This window comes from Prinia subflava, chromosome 11, assembly GCF_021018805.1.
Source record: "Prinia subflava isolate CZ2003 ecotype Zambia chromosome 11, Cam_Psub_1.2, whole genome shotgun sequence".
Classification (NCBI taxonomy): domain Eukaryota; kingdom Metazoa; phylum Chordata; class Aves; order Passeriformes; family Cisticolidae; genus Prinia; species Prinia subflava.
In genome coordinates this window covers 24,002,340-24,023,936 of record NC_086257.1, presented here as the reverse complement: position 1 = coordinate 24,023,936, position 21,597 = coordinate 24,002,340, and the positions used below count along the sequence as shown (strand labels likewise).

The following is a 21,597-nucleotide window of genomic DNA, read 5'->3' as shown; positions in this document are numbered from 1 at the left end:
GAAACAGCAAAATTAAAGCAGATCTCGAGAGACAGACCCGTCAGAAAGGAGGAAAAATGTCCAATTCTGCCTGGATTTTAGTGGAAAAAGAGCAGCTTTTGGTGCCCACAGAGGAGGTGGGGATGCTCTGGGGAGGGAGAGGTCCCAGCTGGAGTGGAGGTGGATTTTGGTTGGAGCACAAGGAAAATCAAATTTAGCTGGGAAGATGTGGGAGAGGATCATCTGAGCTGGGAAAGGGGAAATTTCCAGGACTTGATGGAAGATTGGTGCAGGGGCAGAGCCAAGGGCACCCTGAGCTGGGCAGCACGAGGAGCTGGCACCAGCCTCCCTCCTGCTGCTTCCACTTCATTAAAAAATTATTTACATTCATTTTCCCTTTTTTATTTTCTCCCCAGCAGGGCTGGCTGTTTTTAATCTTAAATCTGTCTCCATGTGATCGAGGTATTGATTATTGAAACCTAAAAACGCATTGGTCTGGGTCAAACTTCAGAAACCTGGAGCTCAGCCCAAAACCTCGGTACAACTCGGTGTCGTGGGGTTCATTTTTATTATTTTAAGGGTTTGAAATAAAAGGAGTTAGGTTATAAATGAAGTATTTTGGTAAGGGATTGACAATTTAATGGGCAGGGTAATAATGTGTATAATCAGCATTGGAGCTGGAATTAAATCATTCGTTATTTTAGGTGAATAATTTGCATTTTTTCACACTTCCTTGTACAAAAAGGTGCTTTATTTTTCCTGAGGTGGGGTATGGGAAGCACAATTCCGTGAATTAACCCCACGGAAGCAGCCCAGCCTTGCCTGCTCTGTTTCCTTTTGTTGTGTTTTCTGGATTGGGTATTAAGTGTTATTTTATAATTAAATGTTTGAGGCTTTCCAAGCGTTCCTGCCATCAATAACTTCCTGAATTTGTTGTCAGTGTTGGCACGTGACCCATTAGTGACAGACACAGGGGGAGATTTTGAATCCAGATCTGAGATTTGCATTTATTGCACATTGATCACACAGTTTTGATCAGATTCATTGCAAATCGTTCTGTTGATTGCTATTTTAAAACTCCCATACATATATTTGTGTTTATGTTTATGTTTGTGTTTGTATTTATATCTATCTATATCTATATCTATATCTATATCTATATCTATATCTATATCTATATCTATATCTATATCTATATATCTATATATCCATATCTATATCTTGTATTTATATCTTGTATTTGTGCTTATATTTATATACAAAAATCCATTTTTAAACCCAGGGATAATTTGATGACAATGGTTCAAACTCCATCCCTGAGCACGCTGGCAGAGGGATGAGAGGGATTTTTGAGAGGGATTTTTTGGGGCTGGAAGCTGCTCAGGGCAGTGGAAGATGCTGATGGAGGTGGCTGTGTGTGGATTTATGTGCAGATGTTGGGGAATAGATGAGGATATATCTCTCAGCGAGTTTGGGTTGGAATCAGATGGTCTTTAGGTCCTTTCCAAGGACCAGGCTGATCCCACGTGGAGAGAGATGCCACTGGGGATTCCCAGTGGGATGTGCTCTGTGCTTGACCCAAGCGTGGAATGCTCAGGAGATGCTGGACATGCTGAGCTTGGTGGTGGCGCTGGGGGGACAAGTCCCCTTCCCGTGTCCTGTCCCTTCCCAGAGCTTCATCCCTGCTGTCCCTTCCTGGAGCCTCATCCCTACTGTCCCTTCCTGGAGCCCCATCCCTGCTGTCCCCTCCCAGAGCCCCATCCCTGCTGTCCCTTCCTGGAGCCCCATCCCTGCTGTCCCTTCCCAAAGTCTCATCCCTGCTGTCCCTTCCCAAAGCCTCATCCCTGCTGTCCCTCCCTGGAGCTCCATCCCTGCTGTCCCTTCCCAAAGCCTCATCCCTGCTGTCCCTCCCTGGAGCTCCATCCCTGCTGTCCCTTCCCAAAGCCTCATCCCTGCTGTCCCTTCCTGGAGCCTCATCCCTACTGTCCCTTCCTGGAGCCCCATCCCTGCTGTCCCTTCCTGGAGCCTCATCCCTACTGTCCCTTCCTGGAGCCTCATCCCTGCTGTCCCTTCCTGGAGCTCCATCCCTGCTGTCCCCTCCCAGAGCTCCATCCCTGCTGTCCCTTCCCGGAGCCTCATCCCTGCTGTCCCTCCCAGAGCCCCATCCCTGCTGTCCCTTCCCAAAGTCTCATCCCTGCTGTCCCTTCCCAAAGTCTCATCCGTGCTGTCCCTCCCTGCAGGCCCAGAAGAATGAGCGCGAGTCCATCAGGCAGAAGTTGGCCCTGGGCAGTTTCTTCGACGATGGCCCCGGGCTCTACACCAGCTGCAGCAAGAGCGGCAAGCCCAGCCTGTCCTCCCGGTAAGCCAGAGCCCCAGGGCAGCCTGGAAAGTGGAAACCTCCCCAGTGGGACATCCCAGGATCATCCCTCACGCTCTGCTTTCAACCACATTCCAGAATTTTCCATGTTTAGAACAACGTGCCAATGCAATATTTGTGTGTTATGTAAATACTTGTAAATGATGTGGGGAAATACTCATTTAACGCTGGGCAGGATGGTGTTTGGATGTTGAGGGGGTAAGGAAATGGGATGAATGTTTTCTGAGTTGGGTTTCCTTCAGGTTTTCATTTAGGATTTGGAGCAGGGTGGCCAGAGCAGCTGTGGCTGCCCCTGGATCCCTGGCAGTGGCAAGGCCATGTTGGACATTGGGTTTTGGAGCAGCCTGGCACAGTGGGAGGTGTCCCTGCCATGGCCGGGGTGGGGCTGGATGAGCTTTATGGTCCCTTCCAACCCGAACATTTGGGAATTCCAACTTCCATGATTCTGGAATTGTGATTAATGATTTGGAAAAGTGATTAATGCTCAGGAAGCACCAGAGGATGGACAAAATGAGCTTTAATGTGGCTTCCTGCCTCCCCTCCACTTCCATGAGCTCTGTCTCTGGACATGGCTCCCTCCTGGAGCTGCACACGGATTCCTCCCTTGGATTTTTAAGGTTTTTGCATCAAATACACTCCAGAATGTCCTATTTATGTTCAGCTGAGTGGAACCCACGGCACTGGGGATGCATCAAGCACCTCCCGTGCTGGGAGTGAAGCTCGACCAGTTGCCATGGGATGGGAGAAGAAAGGAGGCTTAGGGAGGCAGAAATCCAGGAGCAATCCTGCTGTTCCAGGGGAGAGGTACAGTTGTGGAATTAAATTGAGCTGCGGATCATTTGAAAGGGAAAACAGCTTTGCTGTGTGTAGTTACAGCTGAACCAGGAGCTGCTGTCTGGTAATTAGAGCACAGCTCTAATTAACACAGCTCATCAGGGTTTGGCAGCTGTGCCCCCAGAAACTGCCAGCTGTGCCTGAAGGATTTGGTGCTCGTTAATATTTATAATCCAGGAAAAGTATTCCCTGCTCCAGGACCTCCAGGAACAATTGCAGGACGTTATTCCCGTGGTTTTGTGTGTAATTACAGAGTAGGATCATGGAATGCCTGGGTTGGAAGAGACCTTAAAGCTCCTCCAATTCCCTCTCCATGGGCAGGGACACCTTCCATTGTCCCAGGCTGCTCCAAACCCTGTCCAGCCTGGCCTGGAACAATTCCAGGGATGGGGCAGCCACAGCTTCCTGGCCAGGATCTCACCACCTTCACTTGTTCTTTAATAAATAATTATTACACCTATTTATTTTGTGATAATACTAACTAATAAACTCCACAGAAATAAATGGAAAATTGGAGTTTGCTGTTCATAAGGAGCAATACCAGCTCCCATCACATTGGGAATGAGGAATAACAGGATGTGGGGGGGTTCTCCATCTCCTCAGGTGGGGATGGCTTGGGATGTCTCACCTGGGCTTTTCCCTTCTCTCAGCCTGCACTGGGATTCCCTGATCCTGCATCCAGAGGAAATCATTCCTGGGGAGGGGAATGTGGGTGGGATTCATCAATCCCAATCCAGCAGTGGAGAATGGGGCTGTGGAAAACACCAGAATAAACTCTTGTGTTACAGGAGTGTCTTGGGTACAGTGAATAACTAATTTCTACCATTGACAAAATATTTTATAGTATACATTATTATATATGTTATTTATATCTTTACACATTTCTCTTTAATTTTTTATTCTTTATTTGTAAATAATTTTTGTGAGATTTTTTAATAGTAACATGTTCCGTATCTTTTATTGTATTCTATAGATTTTATTGAACATAATCAGAGTTGAACAATCAAAAATAATAATATTCCAAAATAATGACCATAAAAAAAAAATCACTGCAGTGTGGGGGTAATTCTGCAGTTTATATAAAAAATAACAAAAAAAGCCCTGCGGTGTCAGGGTAATTCTGCAGTTTATATAAAAAATAACCCCAAATCCTTGCAGTGTGGGGTAATTCTGCAATTTATATAAAAATAACCCCAAATCCCGGCAGTGTGAGGGTAATTCTGCAATTTATATAAAAATAACCCCAAACTCCTGCAGTGTGGGGTAATTCTGCAGTTTATATAAAAAATAACCAAAAAATCCCTGCAGTGTGGGGTAATTCTGCAGTTTATCAGCAGATGGTGGTAGAAGCCCTGTGGAGTTCCCAGTGCCACGCTGAGCTGCTCACCCAATGAGCTGGCGGCCCTGGGTGGCGCTGCCAGCCCCAGGGGACAGCAGTGTCACCTGTGCCTGTCCTGCCCCAGGTTGCAGAGCGGGATGAACCTGCAGATCTGCTTTGTGAACGACAGCGGCAGCGACAAGGACAGCGACGGCGATGACAGCAAGACAGAGACCAGCCTGGACACACCCTTGTCACCCATGGTGGGTCTGGGGACTCAGCCTGGAGCAGAGAGCCACAGGGAATTGCTGACTGTGTTAAAGCAGCAGCTCTGAGCCCCAGAGCAGCATTTTCAGCCCTCTGTAAAGTGCAAGATGCTGAGGGAGAGATAAAAAACCACCCCTGGATGCTGTGGAGCTGATGCCTTCTTGTGAACCAACCTTTTTTCCTCCCTCCCTTTTTGGCTCTGAGAGCCATCAGGGAATGGCTGGGAGGTGGTGTCAGCTCCCAGCACTCCCCTCTGGTTTTCTGTGTGGATCCATCATTCCTTTTTGGATGTAACACCACAGCCCATGGGGTTTCCCTCCAGTTTAACCTTTCAACACCTTCTGATCTGCTGGGCTCCTCTTCCTTTTTAAAGCCAAGGAGGCCTGGCTGGGAATCACTCTGAGTTTTAAAGATAATCCTGTGGATTAAGATAAAAAATAAACCCATGCCCTTTCACAGTTTCTGTAGGGAAAAAAAAAAAGCACAAAACCAGGTCAAACTTTGCTGTGGCTTCTCTGCTTCCCCAGAGCAAGCAGAGCTCGTCCTACTCGGACAGAGACACGACGGAGGAGGAGTCGGAGTCCCTGGATGACATGGATTTCCTCAGCAGGCAGAAGAAGCTCCAGGCTGAAGCCAAGATGGCCTTGGCTATGGCCAAGCCCATGGCCAAGATGCAGGTGGAGGTGGAAAAGCAGAACAGGAAGAAGTCGCCAGTGGCGGATCTGGTGAGTGGGGCTGGGGTGAGGCCAGGCCTGGGGCAGGGACAGCAGAGCTGGCTCTGCCTCACAGCCAGGACAGCCCTGGGGCAGGGACAGGGCTGGCTCTGCCTCACAGCCAGGGCAGCCCTGGGGCAGGGACAGGGCTGGCTCTGCCTCACAGCCAGGGCAGCCCTGGGGCAGGGACAGCAGTTCTGTGTCTGCCTCACAGCCAGGACAGCCCTGGGGCAGGGACAGGGCTGGATCTGCCTCACAGCCAGGACAGCCCTGGGGCAGGGACAGGGCTGGATCTGCCTCACAGCCAGGACAGCCCTGGGGCAGGGACAGGGCTGGCTCTGCCTCACAGCCAGGACAGCCCTGGGGCAGGGACAGAGCTGGGTCTGCCTCACAGCCAGGACAGCCCTGGGGCAGGGACAGCAGTTCTGTGTCTGCCTCACAGCCAGGGCAGGCCTAGGGCAGGGACAGGGCTGGCTCTGCCTCACAGCTAGAGCAGGCCTGTGGCAGCCACAGCAGTTCTGGATCTGCCTCACAGCCAGGGCAGCCCTGGAGCAGGGACAGTTCTGAGTCTGCCTCACAGCCAGAACAGCCCTGAGGCAGCCACAGCGGGGCTGGCTCTGCCTCACAGCCAGGGCAGGCAGGAAGAGCCCAGCCCTGAGGCAGCCACAGCCGTTCTGGGTCTGCCTTACAGCCCTGGGGCAGGGACAGCAGGGCTTGATGTGCCTCACAGCCAGGGCAGGCCTAGGGCAGGGACAGCAGTTCTGTGTCTGCCTCACAGCCAGGGCAGGCCTAGGGCAGGGACAGTTCTGGCTCTGCCTCACAGCCAGGGCAGTCCTGGGGCAGCCACAGCGGGGCTGGCTCTGCCTCACAGCCAGGGCAGGCAAGAAGAGCCCAGCCCTGAGGCAGCCACAGCAGTTCTGGCTGTGCCTTACAGCCAGGCGGGGCAGGGCAGGAGAGCAGAGGTGCACTCCGGGCTGGCTTCAGGGCCTGGAGGAGCTCTGGGAGCAGGGCCTGAGGTGTTGGAGGCTGCTGCTGCCCTGAGGCTGCTCATCCTCTGAGCTGGAGCCTGTGCATCCCATCCTGGAGCACTCCTGCCTCGGTCCAGGGCTGTCACCATCACCCTCAGCCCCGATTCCATCAAATTTTCCTGTAATTTCCCGATTCTGCTGGGCTGGGAGCCTCAGGCCCAGTTTTGTGTTGATGGCTGAACTCCATCTGGTGGAGGCGTTGCTGCCTGTTTGTGAGGGGGGGATGCAAAACTGAGGGGGCAAACTGCTCAGAACTAGAAATAATTGAAAGAAAACAGAAAAATATTGGAAGGAAAACAGCAAAATATTGGAAGAAAGCAGTAAAATATTGACCATTTCTTTCCAGCTGCCACATATGCCTCATATAAGTGAATGCCTGATGAAGAGAAGTTTAAAACCCACTGACCTAAGGGACATGACCATCGGGCAGCTACAGGTGATAGTCAATGACCTTCACTCACAGATAGAAAGTAAGTGCTAATTGCTTAATTATTCTGGGGTCTGCCTCCTTTAATTAAGAACAGTTCTCCAGGATAAATATTAATAAAGAATAAATATTAAAGAATAATGAACAAATATTCTTCATGGAAAGAATAAATATTAAAAATTAAAACTAAAGAATAAATATTGTTTTTTAAAGATCAAGAATAAATATTCTTTCTTTAAAGATAAATCCTCTTCATGGAAAGGTTTTCCAGCCCAGGGCAGTGGTGGAGTCCCCATCCCTGCAGGGATTTAAAAGCCCTGTGGCACTTGGTGGGGAAAGCCCCGGGCTGGGATCCCCCAGGACATCCCAAACTGAGCCCGTTTCTCCCCGGGTCAGGTTTGAACGAGGAGCTGGTGCAGCTGCTGCTGATCCGGGACGAGCTGCACACGGAGCAGGATGCCATGCTGGTGGACATCGAGGACCTCACCAGGTGAGGCAGGGATTCCCTCCCCTCACAGCTCCCAGTAACATCAGCACCACGGGGGGGTTTCCTCCAGCAGAATTTTGGGACTGAAGCTTTTGCCAGCTGGGATATTGGGGAGGAATTGTGAGGGTGGGGAGGGGCTGGGATGGAATTCCCAGAGAAGCTGTGGCTGCCCCTGGATCCCTGGAAGTGATCCCAGCTTGGGCAGGGATCTGTATTTGCCATCAAGAGGGCTGGACAAAGGGAAGAACTTTGGAGTATTAATATTTAATAACTGATAAAACAAAAAGCCTTGCAGGATATGGGCAGGTTCCTTTAAGGGCTCCATCCCTGTGGGAAGGGAGGGGAAAATCTCAGATGTCCCACACCACTCCAGGATTCAGGGAAACCCCAAAGGGGCTTCCCTGGCCTTTCACCCCCCTCCTGCCAGGAAGAGATCCAGAAAAACTTCATGGTTTTCCATGGGAAAACACAATTCCCAGCTCGCTGCTGGGGCGGGTGGGGTTGGGTTTTCCAACTTTTCCTTGGAATAACACAGGGAATAACAGCCCCTTCTTGCCCCCAGACACGCCGAGAGCCAGCAGAAGCACATGGCAGAGAAGATGCCAGCCAAGTGAGCTCCTCATCCTGCCTCTGTCCTGTCCAGGGAATTCCAGAATCCCCATGTTGCTCATTGACCATGTCCGAAGCTTTCTGTCTGGTGATTGGCCTCTGCTTCTTAATTTATTTTAATTTTTTTACTCGTGCCACTAAATATCAGGCATTTTAATAATAATAATAATATTATTATTATTACAGAAACAAAGAGAATTGTACAGTACTTATAACATTATAAATCATGGGCGAGAAGAGAGGGTAGCTTAACTTTATTTTTGGTTGTTTAGAGACTTTTTGGGTTGGATGATATTTTACCATTGACTACTTTTTTATTCCTCACTGTAGTTTTCAAATAAAGAACCTGTTCTTGACGGTGCTATACAAGTCAACAACAAAAAAAAATCCATGCCTGCCTCGTAGTGACGTCGTAGCTTTCAGTAATCTGTACATTTTCCTCAGTTCTCAACGTTTTGGGGAATGTTGACTACCTGACATTCGTTTTTAGGTGTGCTATTAACACTCGGTGGGGTGCAGAGAGTTGGAAGTTTTCTGTATAAAGCTGTAAAATAAAAATTACCACCATTGTTTCCTATGACACGTCTGTTTGTTGCCAAGGGGGTGAATTTGCTGGTGGATCCTCCAACTAAATGTGTAATTTATCATCCCCCGAAAGAGCTTTTATTTTTGCCTTGCTGACCACATGAAACTGAGAGAAGAAAGGGGTTTTATAGATTTATTTATCTGTAATTTCCTAATTCTGTTTCACATGGACTTCAGAGATGCTTCTGTAACACTGAGCCCTGAATTTGTGATGGTTGGAAGCAGCAGACACACACCCCAGGTGGGTTTTTTGTATTTTATTGTCTGGGCTGAGCATTTAAACGAAATTTTAGAAATAAAAAGAATAATCTGTGTTTAAAAATGGGCAGCAAATTAAATGGATTAGATAGGGAATTCCTCCCTCTGCCTTTAGGAGAGACTCAGAGCTGAGTGCTCTCTGTAGGAGAGGGGACAAAATAAATTTGTCTCCATCCCTCTTTTATTTGATTTAAAGCTGGGAGAACCCAGCCAGCCCTTTCTAAGCCCCCGCCTGGTGCTCCCAGCAGCTTTTTACCTTTTAATTCTCATTTCCTCCGGGGCAAATCCATCCCAGCCAAGGCTCTGCCTGATGACTTATTCAGGGTGTTTGCAAAAAGCCTCAGCTGCATTAAAATTTCATCCCCTGCCTGGAATGGCTTTTATTAAAGCCATTTTTTTTAATTAAATGACTTTTTTCCCCTCCTTTTTTGCAGGGTTGGAAGCAGCCCTCAGAGGGGTTTGGGGGCTGGGATGGGGGTTGGTTTAATTTAGGGAGCAGGGGGCAATTGGATGGATGAGCAGCCCTCACCTGCAGCCCAGGAAAAAGTCATCCCTTTTCTTCCTTATTTTTGAATCTATGCAGAAAATCTAGAAAAATATTGAGGTGTTGCTTTCCCTGCAGCTCTTGGGTGGCTGCCTGTGCATGGGGAGAGCTGCTGGGCTTCATTTTTCCCTCTAAAGGTGAAATTTTCCCTCTAAACCCCACAAATTTGCAGTGTCTGAGCCCAAAACCTCTCTGCCTGCATCGGGAGCAGCTCTGGGTCTCGGGGAGGAGCTGCCTCCTGCTGTGTTTAAAGCAAGAAAAGCCCCAAATCCACAAAGTTTGCTCTCAGCTTTAAGGAAAAAAATTAGGAAAAAAAGAAGCAAGAAAGCCATAGGTGCTCCTGGGGCATCCCACAGCTCCCCCTGGCATCTGGAGCACCGGGATGAGGCAGCCTGGAAAGGCTGGAATTCCATTCCCTTGCTAAGTGCCTTTGACTTGCTGGAGAGAATTTGTCATTCCACTCACCCACTGCTGGTTTTCCCCCTCCTGTCCTGGGGGAATTGGGTTTTTCCAGGAAAAACTCCTGTTCTGGGTGTCCTTGGCTCTGTGTCCCGAGGGGTGCTGTGGATGATGGCAATGCTGGAATTGATGGATTAAAGGACATTTCTAAAAGACGAGGATTTGCTGTGGTTTCTGAGCGACATTTCGAGTTTGTGTTTTATTCCCGGCTCTTGATCCCACTTGGAGCCTCCCGCATCCTCCTGGGTGGGTTTTGGATTCCCAAAAAACCCCAAACCATCTCCCACAGGATACAGGCTGGGAATTGTTTTACAACATTCCTTATTATTTTTGAAGTCTCATCCTAAACCTGTGCTTGAAGAGCCTGGAATGCTGCGCTGAATAAGAAATAACCCCCGAATCATCCTCGTGCCCGAGCCGAGGCCGTGCTGGGGTGGATTCCACCCCCCCGGGAGCTGGGTGAGCTTTATGAGCCAGCTGCTTCCTAGCAGGGAAGCCCTGCGGTTTGGGTTCCCCTTTTTGGGCTTTCCTGCCCTTTTTTTGGCTCTCCCTCTCCAGCAGCTCCTGGGTGTGCTGAGCAGCATCTCCCCGGGCACAGAGGCACCGCCGTGGAGTGGGAGCTTGGAAACGAAGGGAAATTGTGGCTGCTCCATCCCTGGCACTGCCCCAGGCCAGGCTGGGACAGCGGGAGGTGTCCCTGCCATAGCAGGGGTGGGATGAGATGATTTTCAATGTCCCTCCCAAACCCAAACCATTCCATAATTATTCCATGAAAACCACACCCACAGCCTTTTACTCTTCTTTTTCACCCTCCAAATGGGAAGCACTGATGAACTTGTGATAACAAAGGCAGGTGCAGGCTCAGATGAGACCCTTTGGGGTGGGGGGATGCTCCCTCCGTGTCCCTCCGTGTCCCTCCTTGTCCCCAGCCCGCTCCAGGACATCCCTGCTGCTCCACAGGGAAGGTGAGCAGCTCCCAGACTTTCCCTCTCCAAGGCAAAGCCACCCTTGAGGCTGGGGAAGGCTCCGTGGGCTGGAGCTGACGTCCGTCCCTTCCCCGCACATCCCACACCCACTGAGTTTCTCTTCCCTCTTACCATAAACCAAAGGAAAGCCTCATGTGCAGGGCCCTCCTCCTCCCCTGCTGCTCACGTCCTGCGTGCCCACAGCAGCAGGGAATTTTCCAGCAGGGAATTTGGGATCAGACCGGCTAAAATCTGCTTTTCCCGGTCTCTTGGTGGGATCAGCCAGCTCCTCCACAGGCATCAGCTGCCTCTGGAGGCAGAGGAAGCCCTGGATGCCACCCACACCCTGGGATGTGGGAAAAAATGAGATGTGCCTGTGCCCTCTGTGGGAGCCACATCACCCAAACCTGACCTCCCTGTGCTCCCAGCCCAGCCTCCAGGAATCCTCCCAAAATCATGGAATGGTTTGGGTTGGAAGGGAAATCTCCCCTCATTTCCACGGCAGGGACACCTCCCACTGTGCCAGGCTGCTCCAGCCTGGCCTTGGGCACTGCCAGGGATGCAGAGGCAGCCACAGCTGCTCTGGGAATTCCATCCCACCCCCACGGGGAAGGATTGCTTCCCAAATTCCCACCTATCCCTGCCCCCAGGCAGTGGAAGTCCATTCCCCCTGGTCAAATGTCCCTCTCTGGCTTTCCTGCAGCTTTCCCACTCATGGTTTTCATGGGAAGGACCGGTCCCTTTCCTATCTTCCCACCTTTCCCACCTTTCCCACAAAACTCTGGGAGCTCTCATCTACTTTTGGTCAGCTCCTCACTTCACTGGTACTGCACTATTTACCTTTTTTTCCTCACCGAGGCACAGCAAAGCCATTAAGTAGTTTATAATGTTTTTAGTTTTGGCCCTGCAGGGTAAATTCCTGCCAGGAGAGTGCCCGACCTGCAGGAAATCCTGGGCACAGCATTCCTGCAAATCCCTCCTGCCAACTCCATGTCCTTGGGACTGGAGCCCAGGGAATTCTGTCACCCCAGGTGTCCCCAAGCACCGCAGGCTCTGAGCTCTGCATCTCCTCAGCTTCCTCAGCTGCTGGCCTGGCACAGCCTCCTCGGGATAGGACGGAGAATTCCATTGTTAATGGCACTTGGAAAATTATGTTATATCAAAGAAATGCTAAAAAATATCTCTGATCAGCTCCTGCTTATCCAATATCAGATTCCTTTCTTTTCTCCAGGTGCCAAGTGTGAGGGGAGAGGGCAAATCCAAACCCAGCAAGGGCAGAATTCCTGCTTTGCCCCATCCCTGCTTTCCTCCTCCTGCCCAGCACTGCACCCACAGCCAGGGACAGACGAGGAGCAGAAAAAGCACCCAGAGCTGAGAAATTCTGTCAGGGGTGAAAACTGAAAGTGAGAGAGAAAGAGCTCCCTGAAAGTGCCACGAAACCACGGGCACAGCTGGCATCACCTCCTTACTCACTGCAGGGTGCTTTCGGGCCTGGGGGCAGGGAGGATGAGCTCACGGGATTCCCAAAATTCCAGGGGATGCACCTCTCCCTGCAGCTCCATCCAGCCCCTGCTGGTGCCTCCTGGAGGGTTTTATTCCTCGTAATTCTGTGGAAATTTAAAACAAACCCCACAGGGCTGACAGACCCACACGGAGACAGAAAATCCTGGAATGGGTTGGGTTGGGAAGGGGCATTAAATCCCAGTTCTGTGGGCAGGGAATGGGAATAATCCCAAATCTGTGGGCTGAATTGTGATGTTCCTTGGTGTTTGTTCCATAGAACCATAAAATCATGGGATGCTTTGGGTTGTTTGGCTTGGAAGAGACCTGAAAGATCCTCCACTTCCACCTTCCACTATCCCAGTGTGCTCCAAGCCCCATCCAGCCTGGCCTTGGACACTTCCAGGGATGGGGAATCCGAAATTTCTCTGAGAATCCACAATTTCTCTGGGCTGGGGCCTCCCCTCCCTCCCAGGGAAGGATTTCTCCCTGATATCTGCTCCTCCCAACTCAGTGGGAGAAATTCCCTGCCCCAAATGCACCCCATGAGCTTTTTAGGGAATCCCAAGCCTGATCCAGTGGCTCCCAGTGGCTTCATCCCTCTCCCAGGATGAATCCCTCACCCTGGAAAGGGGATTGGAGCTTTGGGGCCGGCAAATAACAACTCTGAATGTGGGAATCCCACGGCTGGGTGGTCCCAGAGCTGCTCCCTGGAATCCAAGAGCCAGGAACCCGCGGGGATCCTGGGGAAAACCTCAGGAATGCTGGTGGCAACTGGAAAATAAAAGAGCCAAGAGATGCAGGGGACTGAGACGGGATTTGAGAGGTTCCAGCACCCCAAGGAAGCTTTAGAAACACCATTTAATCACCCCCTGATGAAATACCAGCAAGAGCAGAGGTTTGGGATTAGGAATTGCAGGGAATTCCATGAGGAATCAGAACCAACAGCCACAAAAACACCAGGAAAGTTTCTCCTGATCCTTTTTTATCCTCTGTTTTATGGAGCCATCAGTTCCCAACCCAAATCAGAAACAACTTCTGTCAGTGAGGCTCTTCTGGTGATAAATCTGACCTTGGATCTTCCCCCAAAAATGACCCAGAAAAAAAAAAAAAAAAGACTCAATATTCCACAAGTTCTGCAAGTGGCAAATAGGATCAAATTGCTTTTATTTATTACACCCAGAAATCCCATTCCATGCAATATTTTCCCATTTTTTTTAATGGAGCACTGATCTCTGTCTACAGCTGACCATCAGCCTGGGTGGGATTTAATCATCCTGCAGCTTTAATTTATATTTCTCTGTAAGTATTGCTTAATTAGAGATATGAAATCATTCCTAATTCCAATGCCAGGCACTGGGCTGCCCCACAAAGGACCAAACCCTTCCCACTGAGGATGTCACAGGTGACTCCATGAAAGGGTTTGGGCCTGCTAGTGAGGAAAATCCATTAATTTTAAATTCCAGGAGAAACAGCTTCCCACAGCTGATAGGAAACATCCCCAAACCTCAAAGCACAGGGTGATGTCCACAATCCTTACCTGGAAACCAGGATGCTCTTCCAAAATGAAGCCCAAATTCAATTTCTGTTTATTCAAGGGGAGGGAAGCCGAGACAGAAACAAAACCCAGGACATTTCCAGGAACCTCCCGCTTTTCCAGGAGAGAGGCTTCAGCTGATCCCATTTCTCATCACTCAACCCTCCAGGCCTCAAAACCAAACTGAGCTCAGGCCTCGGGCTTTGGGGCTTTTCCCGTCGGGTTTCTTTCTGATTTGTGTTCTCCCTTTCTTTCTCAAGCAGGATTTTTGGGTATTGATTTGGGTGAGCACAGAGCCAGGAGCAGGGATTCCCCGAATTCTGACTGCATCAGATCAAAGCTGATTTTATACAGACCCAGAATGATCCTTGCTTCTCTCTGCAGGATAATCCCAACAAAAGTAATTTCTGGTGGAAATACCTGCAGTGGAATTACATTTCCTTGTGGAAAATCACACACCTGCTAACACTTTTATAACCTAACAGTTATATGTATTATATGTGTAATATAGGTAATATTTATTACCTGTATTACCTATATTAGCTATATTTTATTTATTACATTTATTACATGTATTTTATTTAATATATTAAATATATTTAGTATATTTAATATATTTAACATATAGGGGCGGCCCTGGCACAGGGTGCCCAGAGCAGCTGTGGCTGCCCCTGCATCCCTGGCAGTGCCCAAGGCCAGGCTGGGCAGGGCTTGGAGCAGCCTGGGACAGTGGAAGGTGGAAGTGGATGAGCTTTAATATCCCTTTCAACCTAAAAAATCCCATGATTTTATGATTCCATGGAATAAACACAAAGGAACATCACAGCCCACGGGTCTTTAATTATTCCCGCTCCATTTCAACAATGCTTCCCCTTCCTCTGGGACTGCACTTGCCCCAAGCTGCTCAAGGAGCAATTATCTTGTTTAAACATATTAAGATGTATAAAATACATTCTTTTGCTCTAATATGATTAACATAAATATTAATTACTAAGATTTTTTCGTTCAGGCTAAGCCTGGTCAAGCAGAGGATGAAGGAGGAGAATTCCACTCACCAGAATTGAGGTCCCAGAATCCTGGAATGGTTTGGGTTGGAAGGGACCTTAAATCCCATTTCATCCCACCCCTGCCATGGCAGGGACACCTCCCACTGTCCCAGGCTGCTCCAAACCCATCCAGCCTGGCCTGGGACACTGCCAGGGATCCAGGGGCAGCCACAGCAAGGATTAGAGGAGAGATCTACAGGATAAAATCAGGATATTCCAATTTAGCAGAAAATTCAACCCAAATCCCACCCCAGTGCTGATCCTGCTGGGAAAGCTCAGAAAGTCCTGCTGGGAGCAGGCACTGGGAAACCTGGAAAGCCAAAGTGGTGCCTTTCAGGAACAGCCTGCAGCACATCCCAAAACTCTCTTTCACTTTTGGCTCCTACTCGAGCTGAAACCACAGCCCACGGTGAAGTGACGGGGCAGAAGTGGAAAACACAGAGAGAGATTGGAAAATGATGCACTGCTGCTATTGGAGCCAAAAGTCGTCTCAGGACACGCCACAGGCTTCTTATAGGAAACAGTGAAAATAAAGAGAATCTGAAAATGCAATATAAAACTATTGATTCATCCTGCTCCTTTCCAATTCGACAGCAAAAATCCCAGTGACTTCACAGCAGCCCCAATGCACAGAAAACTTTTCTGCAGCCTTTGGTGCAGCTGAGAGTGGCCACGAAAAATAGGAGCCAATATTGAAATATTTGTTGATTATTCTGAATATTTCAGCAGAATCAAACATTCGGGCAGGTTTTCCCAAATATTCATTAGTGAGATTTTGTCATTACAGAATCAGAGAATGGTGGAATGGTTTGGGCTGGAAAATGTCTCAAGGATTTTTCAGTCCAAGCATCCCCAGCACTGCCGAGGCCACCCCTGAGCCCTGTCCCCAAGTGCCACCTCCACAGGGCTTTAAATCCCTCCAGGGATGGGGACTCCCTTCCAACCCCTTCCATGGAGCAATTTTCCATAATATCCAGCGTGAACCTCCTCTGGTGAAACCTGGGGCTGTTCCCTCTTGTCCCGTCACTTTTCCCTTGAGAAGAAAGCAGATAAAGAATAGAAAGGGGCGGGCTGGAGGGAGCCCATTCACAGGGGATGGAGGGGCAGAGCAGGCAGGGAGCGGCTCCGGACCGAGGGGAGCAGCTTTAGGGGATGTTGGGATGGAATTCCTGGGATGCGGGTGGAAGCGCCCAGAGGAGCTGCGCCTGCCCCTGGCTCCCTGGGAGTGTCCGAGGCCAGCCCGGGACAGAGGAAGGTGTCCCTGCCAGTGGAACGAGAGGATCTTTGGGGTCCCTTCCAGCCCAAACTATTCCACTTTGCGATTCCTCGGAAGTTTATCCACGAGCCAGCCCTGCCCAGAGCCGCTCCCGTTTTTCTGGGAGCTCTTCGTGCAGACCCGAGGAAGGGAAGGAGCCCCGGCCGTGCCCAGCCCGCGGCACCCCGGCCCCGCCGAGCACCCCCAGCCCCGGGCGGGATTCCCGGGCCCGCCGCTCTCGGGATGAGCGCGGAAGAGCCCGGGGGGAAATCCCGCTCGGCCCGCGGCTCTATAAGAGCTGTCCCCGCTTGGACCGACGGCAGCGAGATGGAGCGGGGCGGCAGCAGCGGGAACGGCGCCGGCAGCACCGGGAACAGCACCGGGAGCGACTCCAGGAGCGGCACCAGGGATAACACCGGGAACGGCAGCGGGAACCGCACCGGGAACGGGACCGGCACCGGCACCAGGAATGACAGCGGGAACAGCGGGAGCGGGCGGGCAGCGCCGCCTGGCGGGGCCGTGCGGGCACTGCTGTGCCTGGCGCTGCTGCTGCTGCTGCCCCCGGCCCGGGCACTGCCCACCCCGGCCCGGGCACTGCCCACCCCGGCCCGGGCACTGCCCACCCCGGCCCGGGCACTGCCCACCCCGGCCCCCCTCGCCCACTGCCTCAACAGCTCCCGGCACCTGCTGGAGGTCGCCAAAGACTCCCTGCAGCGGCTGAAGGTGTGCGGGGAACGGGCCGGGCCGGGGGAGCGGGGATGGGGCAGGGGTGGCTCCCAGGAGGGTGGGCATGGGACAGGGGTGGTACCAAAGCAGGCAGGGATGGGGCACGGGTGATACTCAGAGAGGGACCCACAGGACGGCGACGAGGCAGGGGTGACACCCGGGACGGTGGGGATGGCACCAAGCCAGGCAGGGATGGGGTCACTGCGGTCCCCAGGAAGGCAGGGATGGGGCAGGGGTGACACCAAACCAGGAACTGCTGGAGCAGTTCTGGTCCTCAGGGTGTCAGGGATGTCCCCAGGATATCAGAGATGTCCCCAGGGTGTCGGTGGTGTCCCCAGGGTGTCAGAGATGTCCCCAGGGTGTCAGTGGTGTCCCCAGGATATCAGAGATGTCCCCAGGGTGTCAGAAATGTCCCCAGGGTGTCAGTGGTGTCCCCAGGGTGTCAGAGATGTCCCCAGGGTGTCAGTGGTGTCCCCAGGATATCAGAGATGTCCCCAGGGTGTCAGAGATGTCCCCAGGGTGTCAGTGGTGGCCCCAGGGTGTCGTGGTGGCCCCGGGTGGACCCCAGGAGGTGCAGAGGGTCCCAGGAGGGTGGGCACTCCCTGGATTCTCCCTTCACACCTCCATCCCTGCTCTCCCGATCAGCCCCTCATGACAGGGCTTTGCTCAGGGCTCTTTTCCCCTTTTTGCTCAGGGCTCTTTTCCCCTTTTTGCTCGGGGCTCTTTTCCCTTTTTGCTCAGGGCTCTTTTCCCCTTTTTGCTCAGGGCTCTTTTCCCCTTTTTGCTCAGGGCTCTTTTCCCCTTTTTGCTCGGGGCTCTTTTCCCTTTTTGCTCGGGGCTCTTTTCCCTTTTTCCTCGGGGCTCTTTTCCCTTTTTGCTCGGGTCTCTTTTCCCTTTTTTCCCTTTTTTCCCTGCTATTTTCGCACCCTTCACCACACAGAGCCCCACAGCCCCAGCACGGGCAGCTGCTGCTCCCCACCCTGCATTTGCCACTTTTCTTTTTCCAAGAGATCATTTCCATTTGAAACTCTCCTGCCACAAAGCTCTCCACCAATTCCATGTCTGACAATCATTTCAAGCCACTGAGGCAGAGCAATTCCCAATAAAATCTAAAACAAATCCGTGCAAAACCCGGGATAATTCCCAATCCATTTCCTGCATTTCACATTTAACCACAGTCCTCACAGAGCCTCAGCCCTGGGATTCCCCTAAGCACAGGCAGGGGAGATACATGAAATTATTGTGTGAATTTACAGATGTATAAAAACATCAACTGCATCCTGAAGCTGTCAAGGACCCTTTTTAATTCCCTTTTTAATTCCCTTTCCCCCACAGGAACGCGGCACCCTGGGATTTAATTGCACCTTTGAGGAGGTGGATATGGAGGACATCACCAAGAACCAAACCAACACCATCAGAGCCTGCACAGTGGAGGATTCAGGGGTAAATCAGAGAGAAATTACAGATAAAATTGAAATTTCACCTCATGGGTTCATGGAATATATAACCCACATTCCACATTAAATCACAAATCTTATCTCTTGTTTAATTTGCAGCCTGGAAATTGCCCAGCTCTGGAAAGATCAACTTTTGATGAGGTAAACAGAGATTTCCCAAAATTCTTTTGCTCCTTGTGTTTAAAGGAGCAGCAGATTCCCCCATTTCCTGACAATTCCCTTTTTTTATTCTTTTTTTATTCTTTTTTCCAGGGGAAATGCCTGCGGGGCATCTCTGAGGACCTGCGAGCCTACAGGGCAGAGCTGGGCAGCCTCGGGGAGCCGCCGCTGCTGGAGGCTCTGAACGCGCTGCTGCAGGTGAGGGTTGGAGATTCCTGCCCCAAACCAACCCAAAATCCCGAAAATAGGGAGGGAAAATCTCAATTTCTCCCCCAGACACTGAACCAGAACAGAGCTGGGGCACTGGATGTGACACGGGTGGGTTAAAGGTTGATAAAGCAAATTTTAGCCTCGGTCTGTCAAGGCAATCAGGAAATATTTGGAATTTTACCTTATTCATGATTCAATATTTCAAATTTTATCCTCAGTCTGTTAATGCAATTGGAATATGCAATTGGAATATTGAAATATTCCAAAAATTACCTTATTAATGATCAATTAAATATTTCCACTTTTACCCTCAGTCTATTCATGCAATCATGAAATATTTCAAAATTTACCCTATTAATGATCAATTCAGTATTTCCCATTTTACCCTCACTCTATTCAGGGTAAAATAAATACTTCAAAATGTTCCCTATGAATGCTGTCATTAAATACATCGAATTTTATCCTCTTTTAATGCTATCATTAAATATTCATAAATTTACCTTATTAATTAAATTAAATATTTCAAATTTTGCCCTCAGTCTATTCCTGATAAATTAAATATTTCAAAATTTGCCTCCAGTCTATTCATGATACAGAAAATATCTCAATATTTACCTTATTAATGACAGCATTCATAAATACATTTATTAAGCACTAAATACTTTATCCTGACTCTATTAATGCAATCATTAAATATTTCTAAAATTTCCCTATTCGTGATAAATTAAATATTTCAATTTTCATTCTGTCAATTCTTGATGCCATTAAATACTTCAAAATATACCCTATTAATGACAAATTAAATATTTCCAATTTTTTCCTTGCTCTGTTAATGATAAATGAAATATCCCAAATTCTTCCCTCATTCTATTAATGACAAATTAAATATTTTCAATTTTTCCCTTACTCTATTAATGGTAAATTAAATATCCCAATTTTTTCCTCAGTCTATTAATGATAAATTAAATAGCCCCAAATTTTCCCTCACTCTATTCATGATAAATATCTCAAATTTTCTCCTCATTCTGTTCATGAGAAATTAAATATTGCCAATTTTTTCTTTACTCTATTAATGATAAATCAAATATCCCAAATTTTCCCCTCAATCTATTAATGATAAATATCCCAATTTTCCCCTCAGTCTATTCATGATAAATCAAATATCCCAATTTTCCCCTCAGTCTATTCACGATAAATCAAATATCCCAAATTTTTCCCTTGACCCATCCTTACTTCCCAGTGTTGCCATTCACCCCTAAGGGGGAGAAAATCCAAGGAATTTTTTGGTCTGAGCCATTTCCTAACGCTCCGCAGGCCCTGGGCAACAGCACTGGGAGGGCTCCGGAGGCGCCGCTGCCATCGGGATCACCGGGATCAGTGGGATCACAATCATTGGGATCAGCGGGATCAGCGGGATCAGCGGGATCACCAGGATCCGTGGGATTGGGATCATTGGGATCATCGGGATCACCGGGATCACAATCATCGGGATCATCGGGATCATCGAGATCATCGGGATCATCGGGATCCTCGGGATCAGCGGGATTGGGATCCTCGGGATCATCGGGATCCCCGGGATCCCCGGACCTGCCGCAGTTCTCGGAGCAGCTGCACCTCTGCAGTGCCCTCCTGGCTTTGCGTGTCCGCAGTGTCACCATCAGCAGGATGCTGCGCTTCCTCAGCTCCCTCTGAACCCCGGGATCCCGGGCAGATCCTGGGCAGATCCCGGGCAGATCCCGAGGAGATCCTGAGGAGATCCCGGGGAGATCCCGGGCAGATCCCCGGCAGATCCCGAGCACTGCTCGGAATTCCCACTGATGGTTTTTAGGGAGCTGCCCAGCTCCGGGTCTGTGGAATTTGAGCTGCAGCTGAGCACCAAAACATTCCTGACTCTGTTTTATCCGTATTTATTCTGCTGAATTCCCAGGAATTGAGAGCTGTTTATGATAATCCCTTTTCCTGGGGATCCCTTCTGCCTCAGGATATTCCATTCCATGATTTATTTAGGATGCTATTCCTAAGAATAAGAAATTCCTAATTTTTAATTATTCCCATAGGAATTTAATTCCTATTCATAGTAATAAATCATTCCCTGATTTATTTAGGATGCCATTCCTAAGAATAATAAATTCCTAATTTTTAATTATTCCCACAGGAATTTAATTCCTATTCATAATAATAAATCATTCCCTGATTTATTTAGGATGATATTCCTAAGAATAGAAATTCCTAATTTTTAATTATTCCCATAGGAATTGAATTCCTATTCATAATAATGATAAACCATTCCCTGATTTATTTAATATGATATTCTATTCTATTCCCTGATTTATTTAGGATGATATTCCATTCTGTTCCTGATGTATGATGATATTCCTTGATTTGAGATTCCATTCTGTTCCCTGATTTGTGATGATATTCCTTGATCTATTTATGATTATATTCCCTGATTTATTTATGGTGATATTCCCTCATTTATGATGATATTCCATCCTATTCTCTGATTTATTTATGATATTCTCTATTTATTCTATTTATTGCCTAATAAAATCAAAGCTGCCTTCAAAGTCACGGAGATGTTTTTGTCCCTTGGGATCCAACACGAATCCTTGGAAAAGCTTTGGGGATTGGTGCCATGGGAAGGCCCCTGCCTGTAACTGGAGTGGTTTAAAATCCAAATTTCCCTCTTGGAAAAGCCTGGGATAGGGAAGGTGTCCCTGCCCCTGGCAGGGGTTGCAATGGGATATTTGGGAATTTCCATCCCAAAAAACTCCTTGAATGCCTCTGGTGGCACCTCCAGAGGCTGAGGAACAACTTCCATCCTCCTCCTCTTCCCAGGACATCAACAACTTCCCAC

General features: G+C 49.2%; 2 protein-coding genes across 5 annotated transcripts in view; both read left to right on the top strand.

Moving 5' to 3' along the window:
* SCHIP1 (schwannomin interacting protein 1) overlaps nt 1–8,616 on the top strand; it is a 44,956-nt gene extending 36,340 nt beyond the window's left edge. For all 4 annotated transcript variants that reach the window (XM_063408457.1, XM_063408456.1, XM_063408459.1 and 1 more), the window contains 6 exons: nt 2,220–2,338; nt 4,654–4,771; nt 5,303–5,500; nt 6,863–6,986; nt 7,340–7,433; nt 7,993–8,616. In XM_063408457.1, coding sequence (XP_063264527.1) covers nt 2,220–2,338; nt 4,654–4,771; nt 5,303–5,500; nt 6,863–6,986; nt 7,340–7,433; nt 7,993–8,044 — 705 coding nt within the window. In that variant the 3' untranslated portion in view covers nt 8,045–8,616. The remainder of the gene's footprint in view (nt 1–2,219; nt 2,339–4,653; nt 4,772–5,302; nt 5,501–6,862; nt 6,987–7,339; nt 7,434–7,992) is intronic.
* A 7,474-nt stretch (nt 8,617–16,090) lies between these two features.
* Nucleotides 16,091–21,486, top strand: IL12A (interleukin 12A). Its single transcript, XM_063407937.1, has 5 exons — nt 16,091–16,911; nt 18,250–18,357; nt 18,471–18,512; nt 18,624–18,848; nt 19,902–21,486. The coding sequence occupies exons 1-5, from the start codon at nt 16,108–16,110 to the stop codon at nt 20,430–20,432; spliced, it is 1,710 nt and encodes a 569-aa protein (XP_063264007.1). The 5' UTR covers nt 16,091–16,107; the 3' UTR covers nt 20,433–21,486.
* The last annotated feature ends 111 nt before the right edge of the window (nt 21,487–21,597 follow it).